Genomic DNA, 15,002 nt, shown 5'->3' on the forward strand with positions numbered 1-15,002 from the left:
GGAGTTCCGACCGTGCAAGGGCTGTATAGCCAGTCAAGGTCGTTAAAAACTTCCATTTGTTGTTTATCTTCCGGAGTTCACCCATGACATGGACGAAATTAACTGGACTCCTGCTGTTGTTTCGCTCTAATCTACACAGACGTTTGTGTCGAAGTATCAATCAGCGGGTGGCCAGTTAATGGACGAAAATCACTGGCCGTGAAACTTGATAGTAGGTATCCTAGCTATAGTATGGGTGAACTCCGGGAAACATATTTGGTTTCAATTCATTCTGAGGATTCAGGAGGGAAGATTTTTAGAAAATGTTGACTAACGACGGACTTAAAAGTGATGACATAAGCTCACATGGCCCTTGAAACCAGGTGAGCTATAAATGAATATCCCGGATAATCCGTTCGATTTCGGAATCAACTTTGGTATTCTACTGTTATTGACTGGTAACTCTTTTGTGCAAGGAACCAGCTTGCAACAGAATCAGCTGGCCAGGGTTTCCAGCCAAACCCGGCGAATATTCTGAAATCTGGGTCAGTCTGCTGAAAGAAAATGTGCTAGATGAAAGGAATAGTGTCGTGGAAGATATCTTTTAGTCAAACAGGAAAGTGAGGGGAAGAGGTAATTCAGACTATTTGTCGCAAAATGATACGCAGTTTGTTTTTGTGACCCTGAACCCAACCGGCAGCAAATCAGGCTAACATGTATAATGTCTGGCTATTTAAAACAAAATTACATTATAAACTATATATATTACTATGATCCTTGTGAGCTCATTTAAATGAAAATAAACATCTTCTTCATCTTCTGTAAATTTGGAAAATATTGATTTCAGTGAAATATATGAATTTGACTTAAAAAAAAATAATGTACAGAAGTCAAAGAGGACAGGGTTTATTTTTGAAAATCAAGTAATGATCTACATCATTGAAATGCAAAGGTTCTAAGGCCCATCACGCAAGTACTAAGTCAGTCATTTAATATGGTACCGGTGTTCATTTAAGATGTGAGGCTTTTTTTGAATGCCTTTGCATCATCTATATTTAACAGTTTTGTTGTTAAGCTGTTCCAGTCTTTGATGGAACGAGGAAAGAAGCTGTATTTATTTGTTGATGTTTAAAGATTTCTGAATCTTCGTCGGTAATATTGCCTTGTCGCCCTGTTTTGTTGTTGTACATTGTACATGATCTGGTATATTTAGAAATGGCTATTTTATGATGTATGGCTTGCCACTTTATGAAATAAGCAATGCCTTTTGATTTTTCATATGGTCTTTAATGATGGTAATTTTAACTCCTTCACTACATGTATGTTAGTAACTGATCGAGGTTCTCTACTGTATTGATGTTTAATGAAACATGCTGATCTTCTTTGCGCCATTTCTATCTTTTTATGTGGTTTTCTTGCAATCTTGGTATGGATCCCAAGCACTGCAAGCATATTCAACATTTGGTCTTACAATTGCTTGGTATGCTCTTTAAGGGGTTCAAATTAGCGATGGTCTGAGGTCCGTGACCTTCTGTTTACGAGTTCGGACCTTCCCACCGGTAGTTAGTTACACCCGACGGACTTTTGTATTTTTGCAGGTTAAAAAAATTACAAAAGCATTTTGAACAAAAATACAAAAATCTAGTGTAAAAATAACCTTAAAATGTGCAACAATACTAAAAGGAAACTTATGTGATTGCTTAAATTCTTCACAATTGATTTGATGTCACAGAGTAGTCATGTGACCAGTCGTCTGACAAGATACCGGGAAACTGGAGAATACAATATTAGAACATAACTAGTAAACAGTATGAGTCTGTTTGGTTTTGGGGTGACCTCTTCCAAAAGAAACCCTGATGAAACAGGTGATACAGCGGTAGTGATTGATGAAACAGCTTAAAGCTGCCCAAAGACAGGATCTGACTAAAGCCCAAATGTATGACAGGGAAAAACGAGAACGTATATTTTCCCCACATACACTGAGAGGGAAAGTGCCCTGGTTCGTTGGACAAAATTTTATAACTTTACCCCATAAAAAATCATGATGAAAAATTCCTCCCAGCATCTATATATCTTGCCAAAATATGTGGTTAAAAGAAACTGACCCCAAGTTTGAAAACGAAACTGTCTGACACAAAGTAAGACCAGTATGTTCTAAAGCAGTAATTGAAACCAAAACAATTTAAAAGGTGCAAAGTGTTATTTAACACAGCATATAGTGTTGGGGAAAAGGGGCAGCCTTTTTCTGATTGAATTTATTAAAGAAGTTCAGAAAAAAATGAGGTTAATGTAATAAGATACATGTATGATGAGTGCTTTGGAATGGTAAGCATTTTCGATTTTTTATCAATTACATTTTCAATAAAAATTGGACCTTTAAAGGAGAACCTTTAAGTATTTTTGGTCAAAGGTCCTAGATCTTACATTGCCTAAAGTAAATTTGAACCCCTGCTCTTTTCTTAATTTCTTCTGTGGAATTTATTGATGTTTCTTCTCAGGAAGCCTAATGACTTATTTGCTAAATCTATCACCTCATTGTATATATTTATCCCCTCACTGATTACATCTATGACCACTCTAAACCTTTAACACCACACTTTATATATATAGATCACCTCATAACCATGTTATTAACGATCATCAAAAGTGTTAATTGGGCCATACACATGTCACTTAAGTAAACTGTTATATAAAAAAAAATCTTAAAAAATACCTTGAATTGTAAAATTAATTCGTATGAAATAGAAAAGCAAGCCTAATATTTAAATAATGAGAATTATGAGATCTAATGAACACTTCATCATCGCATATCGTTACAGGAAGTCTGACTTTCATCGATCGAAACTGTTTTTTGATGAGAATTAAAATGTTAAAAGTCGTACAGTTAATGTTTTTTTGCCCCCACCGTAGCGGAGGGGGCATTAAGTTTTACCCTTGTCGGTCTGTACGTACGTACGTCCGTCCGTACGTCCCAAAATTGGTTTCCGTTCTCTAACGAGTTTGCCTGAACCTGATATGAAACTTATACACAATGCTTATTACCACAAAACACAGATCCAGTTTGAATTTTGGTGGCATCACTTTAACCGTTCTAGAGTTATGCCCCTTTATAATGGAAAAATTGCTAAATTTTTAGTTTCCGTTCTCTAACTTGAGTTTGCCCCAACCAAATGTTATGAAACTTATACACAATGCTTTTTATCACAAAATACAGATCAAGGGTAAATTTTGGTGGCGTCACTCAAACTGTTCTAGAGTAATGATCCTTTATAAATGGAAAAATTGCAAAACTTTTAGTTTCCGTTCTCTAAACTTAAGTTTGCCTCAACCAAATGTTATGAGACTTACACACAATAGTTATTACCACAAAACTCAGATCCAGTTTGAATTTTGGTTGCATCACTTTAACCGTTCTAGAGTTATGCCCCTTTATAAATGGAAAAATTGCAAAATTTTTAGTTTCCGTTCTCTAACTTGAGTTTGCCCCAACCAAATGTTATGAAACTTACACACAATGCTTATTATCACAAAACTCAGATCCAGTTTGAATTTTGGTTGCATCACTTTAACCGTTCTAGAGTTATGCCCCTTTATAAATGGAAAAATTGCAAAATTTTTAGTTTCCGTTCTCCAACTTGAGTTTGCCCCAACCAAATGTTATGAAACTTACACACAATGCTTATTATCACAAAATACAGATCAAGGGTAAATTTTGGTGGCGTCACTCAAACTGTTCTAGAGTAATGATCCTTTATAAATGGAAAAATTGCAAAACTTTTAGTCTCCGTTCTCTAACTTAAGTTTGCCTCAACCAATGGTTATGAAACTTATACACAATGCCTATTACCACAAAACACAGATCAAGTTTGAATTTTGGTGGCGTCACTCAAACCGTTCTAGAGTTATGCCCCTTTATAAATGGAAAAATTGCAAAATTTTTAGTTTCCGTTCTCTTACTTAAGTTTGCCTCAACCAAATGTTATGAAACTTACACACAATGCTTATTACCACTAAATACAAATCAAGTGTGAATTTTGGTAGCGTCACTCTAATCATTCTAGAGTTATGCCCCTTTATAATGGAAAAATTGCAAAATTTTTAGTTTCCGTTCTCTAATTTAAGTTTGCCTCAACCAAATGTTATGAAACTTATACACAATGCTCATTATCACAAAATACAGATCAAGGGTAAATTTTGGTGGCGTCACTCAAACCGTTCTAGAGTAATGATCCTTTATAAATGGAAAAATTGCAAAACTTTTAGTTTCTGTTCTCTAACTTAAGTTTGCCTCAACCAAATGTTATGAAACTTATACACAATGCCTATTACCACAAAACACAGATCAAGTTTGAATTTTGGTGGCGTCACTCAAACCGTTCTAGAGTTATGCCCCTTTATAAATGTAGAAATTGCAAAATTTTTAGTTTCCGTTCTCTAACTTAAGTTTGCCTCAACCAAATGTTATGAAACTTATACACAATGCTTATTACTGTTCTTCAGTTATGTCCCTTTATAACTATATGATATGCTAGTGGGGGATCCACATTTATTTAAAGATAAGTTGGGTAAAATTCTGTCTGAAGTGGTTATATATAGATCATAATGAGTTTGCTGATATTCGATGCATTCTCTAAACTGTATGCCTGTATTCATGTAGTCAAACCTACATGGGGATCTTTCCATGCCTTGATTTGGACAATAGTTGTTATATATCATTGGACCCGTAAATTCGTGGATAACACCGTCCAAGAAAACTACGAAAATTGGTACCCCACGATTAAAAGTACTTTCACAGTACATGTTTTTAGGCAACAAAGCTGTCAAAGGAACCCAATTAATTATTAACCAATAGATTTAAATATGCTGTTTGTCGTGTAAAGATCTAGGGCAATGATGTTTACAACATGACCTTCAAAAATGAGAAGAACCCATACTCTATGTGTTTGGAATGAGAGTGGTTCCTGTACAAATATTTGGTTGTTTGTATATTAAAATGTACTATATCAAAAATCCACTTGGACTCACCATTTCAAAAAGAGATGAACTCAAGGAATCACCCTGAATATATTCTATTAGCTCAAGGAATCACCCAGAATATATTCTATTATCTCAAGGAATCGCCCTGAATATATTCTATTAGCTCAAGGAATCACCCTGAATATATTCTATTAGCTCAAGGAATCACCCTGAACATATCATAGCATAGTGAGAACCCAGTTCCACCTTTGTGTTTGAACTGACACATGGGATTTCTCTAATTAGATGTTTGTTATTTAATTTAAAATGAAAAAAGTAAACTTTATTACTTTGCTAGCAAAAAAGAAGCTCTGCATATATGATTTCTCTGTGAAATTCTTTCTTTTTCATCCATTATATTGTATAATTCAAAATTATTTCAGTGGAGACAGCAGAAACATGCCTAGAAAAAGAAACTGGAAAAAGGGTGTTGTTAAAAGGAAAGACGTTGAAGAAGACCATCTTAAAACCTTCAAGAAGACAGTACCATGTGGAAGATACAAGGTAAAATACAATATTTATAATGTAGTAATTCTTTGAATTGAGTCTCCATGTGTTCATTTATCATGTATAACCCATATCTCAAGAACATAAAAAGAATGAGTATCTTTTTTAATCTCTGTACAAGGTACTGGTATGTATCTTGTAATTGAATTGCATATATTTTTTAAGTTGGTCAACATGACATAGGTGTCACACTTGAAGAAATGAAGATGTTTTTTTGAGATAAATTTTTACATCAGATTCATATTGAAGAAACACTGTACTATAAGTTATAAGATTTTCTAAACACACATTCAGACAAAGATACAAAATGTGTATGTTTTTGACCTGTGATTCATGTTCAATATTTGTATTAAGTCATATGTAAGTGTTCATGGAACTTCAAATATTACATGCAACATTTTAGTTTAATGAATAAGGCCAGTATGTTTAAAGTGCATTTGTAGGACAAATATAGATGACTGACTTTTAAGTTCATATTGAATGTTGTGTTTGTGTAACATATTTTATTGATATGTAATATGTTACACAGACATAAAATTCAAAACAAACTTTGTGATATATTCTTAGTTTGTTTGTAGATTTATATATACAATGATTTTTTTTGCACGATTGTTTATTTTTATTGGTGGTTCCTGAGATGGGGGCCAGATGGGATAAATCCCCAAAATATCTTATATTAATTTTTGGTTCAAATTAATGCATTCTTTTCAAAGAATTCCAGGGGCCTCGGTGGCCGAGTGGTCTAAGTAGTTACTACTGTAATCACTAGCCAGTCAACACTGAGGTTGTGAGTTCGAACCCCGCTCGTGCGGGTGCACTCGACTCCAATCTTAATTGACTAGGATTGTCAGTTTTACTATCGAAGGTCGGTGGTTTTCTCCGGGCACTCCAGCTTCCTCCACCAATAAAAACTGGCCGCCACGAAATAGCCCAAAAGCGGTGCTTAAAAGTGGCGTTAAAACACCAAAAATCAAATCAAATCAAATCAAGGAATTCCTCATGAAAACTCATGGCTGCATTTTTCAAGACAATTTCTGGTTTTGTTCGAAAAAGATTTTTTCATTGACTTATAAAAAGAACTTGATTATATAACACATTCTATAAGTTAATGGTTTCTTAGTTATGGAGAGTCCAATAAGGTTCATCCCTAAAATGTAATGGCAAAAGATAGAGAGTATTCATCAAATTACCGGTACTGTTTTCATGTTACTATAAATGTCAATCTCATTACCGCATGCAAACTCTCTTTTAATATATACTAGCTCATCTCTCCATCAAAATGTGTATATATTAAAACTTCATTGTACTGTAACATTTGAGACTGAGATTCTGTCCAAGATCACCACTGTACTAGCCAGGGTTGATACTAGGACCCCTTGAACAGTAGGCTACAGCTCTACCAGCTGAGAGAAAGGAATACTTCATTAGGGTTCCAATTTGAGGGTTTTAATAAATTTTCTAGGTAAGGGAAAACACTGTTACAGTATTTTAAGAGACCATTATAATTGGCATTAAGTATCAAGCATCTATAGAAAACAACACCAGTTTGACCTTCTATCATGCTTCTTTGACCTTGATTGAAGGTGATGTGAAAGTTTACTTCATGGCAGTGTAGGATGTTAAGTCATATAAAGCTATGGAGTTGTGTCTGAGTCTGAGTGGATTATTCAGATTGATGTAGGTCATCCTGGATCTACTTTTCATGCTTCATTATCTAGCTGATTCATGTTCAGTAATTTATAACATGGTTGTGAATCCTTAGCTGCTTATTATCACACCTATATTTCATCAATGTGATGACCAGGTTACACTTGTAGTCCCCACATTGCAGACAGACTTCTCAAAAAGTGGTGGACCGAAGGTTTTGACTACCAATTTTTTGCAAAAGACCGACAAATTTTGGTACTTTGCAATAGAAAATACAGTCAAGGACCACCAGGTAGAACTCTGACATTGACCTCTAGATGTCTTTTGATTTTTTGTTGTTGGGTTTCTGTCTTATTTGTGTTTACCCAAATTTCCTTATTTTTTAATGTACTTTTTTGTATTTGAACACAAAATGCATTTTGAAATGGTCATTTTTATTTTTGTAGACTACAAACTTAGTTCTTTTTGAAGACTTAGAGAAGACTGAAAAACGTCTACAGTACATACAAGCTAGAAATGAGAGACGACTCTGCTCAGATGAAGGTAAGCAAGTATAATAAAAACGTCTACAGTACATACAAGCTAGAAATGAGAGACGATTCTGCTCAGATGAAGGTAACAAACTATAATAAAAACGTCTACAGTACATACAAGCTAGAAATGAGAGACGACTCTGCTCAGATGAAGGTAACAAACTATGATAAAAACGTCTACAGTACATACAAGCTAGAAATGAGAGACGACTCTGCTCAGATGAAGGTAACAAACTATAATAAAAACGTCTACAGTACATACAAGCTAGAAATGAGAGACGAATCTGCTCAGATGAAGGTAAGCAAGTATAATAAAAACGTCTACAGTACATACAAGCTAGAAATGAGAGACGAATCTGCTCAGATGAAGGTAAGCAAGTATAATAAAAACGTCTACAGTACATACAAGCTAGAAATGAGAGACGACTCTGCTCAGATGAAGGTAAGCAAGTATAATAAAAACGTCTACAGTACATACAAGCTAGAAATGAGAGACGACTCTGCTCAGATGAAGGTAACAAACTATAATAAAAACGTCTACAGTACATACAAGCTAGAAATGAGAGACGACTCTGCTCAGATGAAGGTAACAAACTATAATAAAAACGTCTACAGTACATACAAGCTAGAAATGAGAGACCACTCTGCTCAGATGAAGGTAACAAACTATAACAAAAACGTCTACAGTACATACAAGCTAGAAATGAGAGACCACTCTGCTCAGATGAAGGTATAATAAAAACTAGTGATATTTGTTAAATTTATTTTTAGGTCTGTTTATATAACTAACTAAGTTAATATTTTGGACATTTTAAAGAACCAGACCCTGTATTTTTATCAGTAAGATCTTTTTATTCAGAGATAAAAAGTTATTCATTTCACAGTGCTTAAGTATTGGTCCATTATCATGATAATGCTAATTTTATTTTGTCTTTTTGAAAATTTTATTGGTAGTGTGTGAAGTTACTCTTGGAAACTAATATTTAGTGTTGTGCATGACAATGCAAATTTTTCTCCTGTTTCTGATTGTCTGTATATTGCTTGTTTTTAATGTATAAACTTTCTGCATTTTCACTAATCTAAATGTGATAAGTATTTTTTTTGTTTAATAGAAAAGAAAGGATGTGGGGTATCCATCCATGACACAAAATCAGCCTGTTTGTTATCTTGTTTTTTTGTTGTTTTTTTTTTATAGAATTCCTGTTTACTTAGAGAAACACACACCTATAACAAAACAAATATTAGATTTAAAAAGTAACTCCTCACTAAGCAGTTTTATACAATTGATATTATTCAATGTTCCCCTTTTCAATAATTAATCAAACTGAGTTGTCATGTTTTTACTTTTAGATAATCAACAAGAGAACTCATCTAACAAGATAGCAGAATTGAAACAAGAGAAACAACAAATGAAAGAAGAAATAGCATTGTTGAAATTGAAGATTGATGTTTTGTTAAATATGGTTTGTATTCTAGAAAGATTTATATTGAAACCAATGAAAAATGCATAGATTTTGAAGAAGTATTTCAATGTAAAGAGGGCAGACTAGGACCAGGTAAGCCCTCTCCACCTTATAGACTAGGACCAGGTCAGCCCTCTCCACTTTACAGACTAGGACCATGTCAGCCCCCTCCACCTTACAGACTAGGACCAGGTGAGCCCTCTCCACCTTACAGACTAAGACTAGGAAAGCTCTCTCCACCTTACAGACTAGGACCATGTCAGCCCCCTCCTCCTTACAGACTAAGACCATGTCAGCCTCCTCCACCTTACAGACTACGACCATGTCAGCCCCCTCCTCCTTACAGACTAGGACCAGGTCAGCCCTCTCCACCTTACAGACTAGGACAAGGTAAGCTCTCTCCATCTTACAGACAAGGACCAGGTAAGCTCTCTCCACCTTACAGACTAGGACCAGGTGAGCCCTCTCCACCTTACAGACTAAGACTAGGAAAGCCCTCTCCACCTTACAGACTAGGACCAGGTAAGCCCTCTCCACCTTATAGACTAGGACCAGGTCAGCCCTCTCCACTTTACAGACTAGGACCAGGTAAGCCCCCTCCACCTTACAGACTAGGACCAGGTGAGCCCTCTCCACCTTACAGACTAAGACTAGGAAAGCCCTCTCCACCTTACAGACTAGGACCAGGTAAGCCCTCTCCCTCTTAAAGACTAGGACCAGGTGAGCCCTCTCCACCTTACAGACTGACTAGGAAAGCCCTCCCCACCTTACAGACTAGGACCAGGTGAGCCCTCTCCACCTTACAGACTAAGACTAGGAAAGCCCTCTCCACCTTACAGACTAGGACCAGGTAAGCCCTCTCCACCTTACAGACTAGGACCAGGTAAGTCCTCTCCACTTTACAGACTAGGACCAGGTAAGCCCTCTCCACCTTGTAGACTAGGACCAGGTGAGCCCTCTCCACCTTTCAGACTAGGACCAGGTGAGCCCTCTCCACCTTACAGACTAAGACTAGGAAAGCCCTCTCCACCTTACAGACTAGGACCAGGTAAGCCCTCACCACTTTACAGACTAGGACCAGGTAAGCCCTCTCCACCTTGTAGACTAGGACCAGGTCAGCCCTATCCACCTTACAGACTAGGACAAGGTAAGCTCTCTCCACCTTACAGACTAAGACCATGTCAGCCTCCTCCACCTTACAGACTACGACCATAACAGCCCCCTCCTCCTTACAGACTAGGACCAGGTCAGCCCTCTCCACCTTACAGACTAGGACCATGTCAGCCCCCTCCACCTTACAGACTACGACCATGTCAGCCCCCTCCTCCTTACAGACTAGGACAAGGTAAGCTCTCTCCTCCTTACAGACTAGGACCAGGTCAGCCCCCTCCTCCTTACAGACTAGGACCATGTCAGCCCTCTCCACCTTACAGACTAGGACCATGTCAGCCCCCTCCACCTTACAGACTACGACCATGTCAGCCCCCTCCTCCTTACAGACAAGGACCAGGTAAGCCCCCTCCACCTTACAGACTACGACCATGTCAGCCCCCTCCACCTTACAGACTAGGACCATGTCAGCCCCCTCCACCTTACAGACTACGACCATGTCAGCCCCCTCCTCCTTACAGACTAGGACCATGTCAGCCCTCTCCACCTTACAGACTAGGACCAGGTCAGCCCTCTCCACCTTACAGACAAGGACCAGGTAAGCTCTCTCCACCTTACAGACTAGGACCAGGTCAGCCCTCTCCACCTTACAGACTAGGACAAGGTAAGCTCTCTCCTCCTTACAGACTAGGACCAGGTAAGCCACCTCCACCTTACAGACTAGGACCAGGTAAGCCACCTCCACCTTACAGACTAGGACCAGGTAAGCCACCTCCACCTTACAGACTAGGACCAGGTAAGCCACCTCCACCTTACAGACTAGGACCAGGTAAGCCACCTCCTCCTTACAGACTAGGACCAGGTTAGCCCCCTCCACCTTACAGACTAGGACCAGGTAAGCCACCTCCTCCTTACAGACTAGGACCAGGTTAGCCCCCTCCACCTTACAGACTAGGACCAGGTGAGCCCTCTCCACCTTACAGACTAGGACCAGGTTAGCCCCCTCCACCTTACAGACTAGGACCAGGTAAGCTCTCTCCACCTTACAGACTAGGACCAGGTTAGCCCCCTCCACCTTACAGACTAGGACCAGGTAAGCCACCTCCTCCTTACAGACTAGGACCAGGTAAGCCCTTTCCACATTTTATGCAATGTTAGGCTCAATGAATATCAGTTACCATTTGATTTTGATTCATTTCATATTAGTTGTTACAAAGTTATAGGACTTGATCTTAAAATATCAAAGAAACATTTACTTGTCCTGATATGCATGTAATATTTGTCACTGGACCTTACAAGGTCCAGCATTTTATAACATTAACAGTAATTTAAACAATCCTGAGGGTGTCTAATTTCAATATTATAACCATCTATGCAGAGTTATACTGGAGAGCACAGTTTTACAATACCTGTACTCAAATTGTGAATATTTTTTTACAGATAGTATATAAAATATAACCAATGTTAGTTGATGGAAAAAGACTGCTCAAAGTCTCAAATGTAGAGTATATATCACACATATTCAAAATTGCCTGAATCTTGTGTGAATTGTTGCTTAAAACATTGTGTTTGTACTTTTAGTTGGCACAGGCTACTGCTGTCACCAATTACCAACATGATGAGCTGAAAAGACTCAGAGCTCAAATTGGAAACACCTAGGAAGACCACAGAATAAAGACCTATAGATCTGATTGTTCAGTTAAAGTTCATACATGAACTGTTTTGATGATTCTGTTTGAATACAATTGTATTTATCTGAAATTTTTTACAAGTTTAAATTTTTTTAAGATGTTTTGATCTTTCTTCTTTTTTTCAACTTTAAATCAAATGGAACTTGAAATTTAGACCATTGAATTTTTTTTATTAGAATGTACAAGTTTGTATTACAATAAGATAAGAACTTTAACATTTTACATGTTAGTGAAATTAAACTTTTGCTAAACATTGAAATTTCCATATTGACTTAGTTATTTGTTTAGATTGAGCAGACGACATACACAAATCACTGAAACTAAAAACCAAGACAATATAGAAATACAATATATATCTGTTAGCACAAATTTGTTAATGTATACATTGTTATTGAAGATAAAAACTTGGCTAATGTACTTTTTTATACAGATTAGCCAAGTTTGTGTGAATTTTACCATTGGCACTAAATACTGTGTAAAATTCATATCATAGTGGTTTAAATGTACAGTATAAAAAGTTATGTTACAATTGTAATATTTGCCAGTTTATGACCTCAAATGACAAGGTTTTTTATTTTGTGAATTTGAGCTGTGATTTGTGGCATTGTAAATTTAAAAGAAGTTAACAGAGCCAGTTTCTACATATGTTAGTTATGAGGATTTTGTAATAGTTTTCCCTAAACCCATATTCTTTTCAGGATATTTGCTACATTAATAGCTTTAATTAACAAACAAAACATGCTTTAAATTTGTATAATTTTTGTTAAAACTGTCAAAAAGTTTGAAGTACTTATATTACTGTAAAAGATTATACTATTCTGTGATATTTTAAGAATATTGTTAATTGACAGCAGTTATTGTTACACAGTTAATATTTTTGTATGATAACTTTAAAATAACCTTTCTTTATCATTCTTGTATTGTAATTCTACTTAACGTTATCGACCTAAAAAAATTTAGTACATAAAACTTGCATATTCTTTTAAGTAGTTATCAAATGAGATTAGAAATACAGAACACCAAGTTATATTAACATGTCTTGTACATGTGTCCTTCAGTATTTAACACATGGTTTTGGCAGAAAAAAGACACGATAACAGTACAACATAAGCTCAATATGGATTAAGAATAACAAAATCTTCATAGTTTCATTTACAAAAACCGAAAAAATAAAGAAGTGTTTTTTATAAGTGGATAAACCATGTTACATGTGTTTTTTTTTTGGCAAGTTTAATGTACATGTGTTAAGTATGGGAAAGTTTAATGTACATTTGTTAATTATGGACAAGTTTAATTTACATGTGTTAAGTATGTGCAAGTTTAATTTACATTTGTTAAGTATGGACAAGTTTAATGTACATGTGTTTAATATAGACATGTACATGTATGCATTAAGCATAATTTTGTTGAATGTACATGTGTAGAGACTTTTGAGATTATATTAAAGAAGATCAAAAGAATCTTCCACTTCTGAATTGTAATGTACAGTATATAGGTGAATTAATTACAAATTTTGATAACTTTTAGTTAAGTCTTGTTAAAAAGATAGAAGAAAATAAAGGCAAATTATCATTTACATTTTGTTGAATGAAGATGTTTTCCCATTTATTGCAAGGCAGCATTCTAAGCTTCAATGACAGGGATATATTGTTCAAGTAGAAAACAATTAAATGTGCATGTTACTCACAGCTTATTTGTTTATAAACATTTATGTTGCAAAATTTTAGAAAAGTTAGGATTATATTCTTCGTGTTTGTTTAAAAATTATTTATGTTTAAAACTAAAGTTCTGAGTCAGACATCATGATATCTTTAACAGTGCCTAAAAATTCGCTCTTTTCTTTAAAATTAGTGAACAATTAATTATTTGTTGTAATAAGTTTAAGATACTTGTACAACATTTTACCAAAGCCACAAATACAATACTGGTACCATGTTTGTTATGTTTCCATTACTCTTTGTGTGACACTTTGAGGCAGTTTGTACCAGTAATAATATTTCCTGCTTTTGGCTCAAGTATATGCTAATTTTTTCCCGTTCACCAATATAGTCATGACTTGATGTTTTTTAAGAAAAAAAGTGTTTAGAAATCTTGTGCTTGTTTGTGTTATATTGCCAATAATATTATAATTACAAAATGTAATGATATACCTTTTGTATAATGTAAGATGATGAACTGCAGTTAACGTGCATTATTGTCCCTAGTAAATTAGGCTTTTCTTCCAAAATTTATAGAAAATTTGTGTAATTACTAAGGAAGCATATTTGCTTTTGGGTATTAATTTTTTGTGGTTTGTAAATTTGATGATTTTAAATTTGTGGTTAAAAGATAAATACATTTGGACTCCCAGAAAATATATATTTGCATTGGGTACTAAATTTCTTGGATGAAGGAAAACCCAGAAATCAATGAAAATTGGTTCCCTATAAACAATTATACTTTCACAGTAATCACTTATTATAATGTCTGCTTATTTTTGTTGTTTGTGTTTTTCTGAGATATTTTTCAGGGATTATTATATACTGTGCCATTATTTCAATTATAGGAATGTTTCATATTTCTATAAATGGTCAGAGAAATCATGTCGCTGTTCATAATTTATTAAATCACAAAAAAATATTTTGTAATTGGGAATTAGTTTTTTTTAATGTTAATGTTATTTGGGCAGAAAACTCTAAAGCCGAGAAAAAAAAATGCATTCTTTTATAGTGATTAAAAATTTCAGTACAAAAAAATATTATTTGAAAATATGTATACAGACTCTTCATGTTTGAAAGATTTAAATGTTTTGTTTAGAGGATCCTGTAATGTACATTTTTGTCTGTTGTTTTGTACTTGTGCTTCTTCCATCATGTATGTTTAAATGATTTCTTAGGTTTCATAGGTACATCTAATTTCAAAGTGAAAATTATAAGATTATTTTCATGGGGACATTGTCATGGGTATTTAGGATTTCTGTATTGTATTTATCAATAATAAATTTTTGACTCTTTTTGGTGAGCTTTCATTAAACATTTTGTTAGAATTTATATTTTGAACACAGCACAGCTTGCATA

At 35.3% G+C, this 15,002-nt stretch overlaps 1 protein-coding gene across 1 annotated transcript; it reads left to right on the plus strand.

Moving 5' to 3' along the window:
- Nucleotides 1-426: 426 nt before the first annotated feature.
- On the plus strand, nucleotides 427-13,522 carry LOC127709196 (uncharacterized). The gene is made up of 5 exons (XM_052214601.1): nucleotides 427-612; nucleotides 5,379-5,499; nucleotides 7,596-7,692; nucleotides 9,033-9,145; nucleotides 11,837-13,522. Exons 2-5 carry the CDS (start codon nucleotides 5,395-5,397, stop codon nucleotides 11,912-11,914), a joined length of 393 nt encoding a protein of 130 aa, XP_052070561.1. The 5' UTR covers nucleotides 427-612; nucleotides 5,379-5,394; the 3' UTR covers nucleotides 11,915-13,522.
- Nucleotides 13,523-15,002: the final 1,480 nt, after the last annotated feature.

This window comes from Mytilus californianus, unplaced genomic scaffold, assembly GCF_021869535.1.
Source record: "Mytilus californianus isolate M0D057914Y unplaced genomic scaffold, xbMytCali1.0.p SCAF_7, whole genome shotgun sequence".
NCBI lineage: Eukaryota > Metazoa > Mollusca > Bivalvia > Mytilida > Mytilidae > Mytilus > Mytilus californianus.

Coding starts and splice junctions, on each gene's coding strand:
- LOC127709196 (XM_052214601.1), top strand. CDS start 5,395: ATGCCTAGAAAAAGAAACTGGAAAAAGGGTGTTGTTAAAAGGAAAGAC. Junction 7,693..9,032: donor ACGACTCTGCTCAGATGAAG/GTAAGCAAGTAT, acceptor TTTTACTTTTAG/ATAATCAACAAGAGAACTCA. Junction 9,146..11,836: donor TTGATGTTTTGTTAAATATG/GTTTGTATTCTA, acceptor TTGTACTTTTAG/TTGGCACAGGCTACTGCTGT.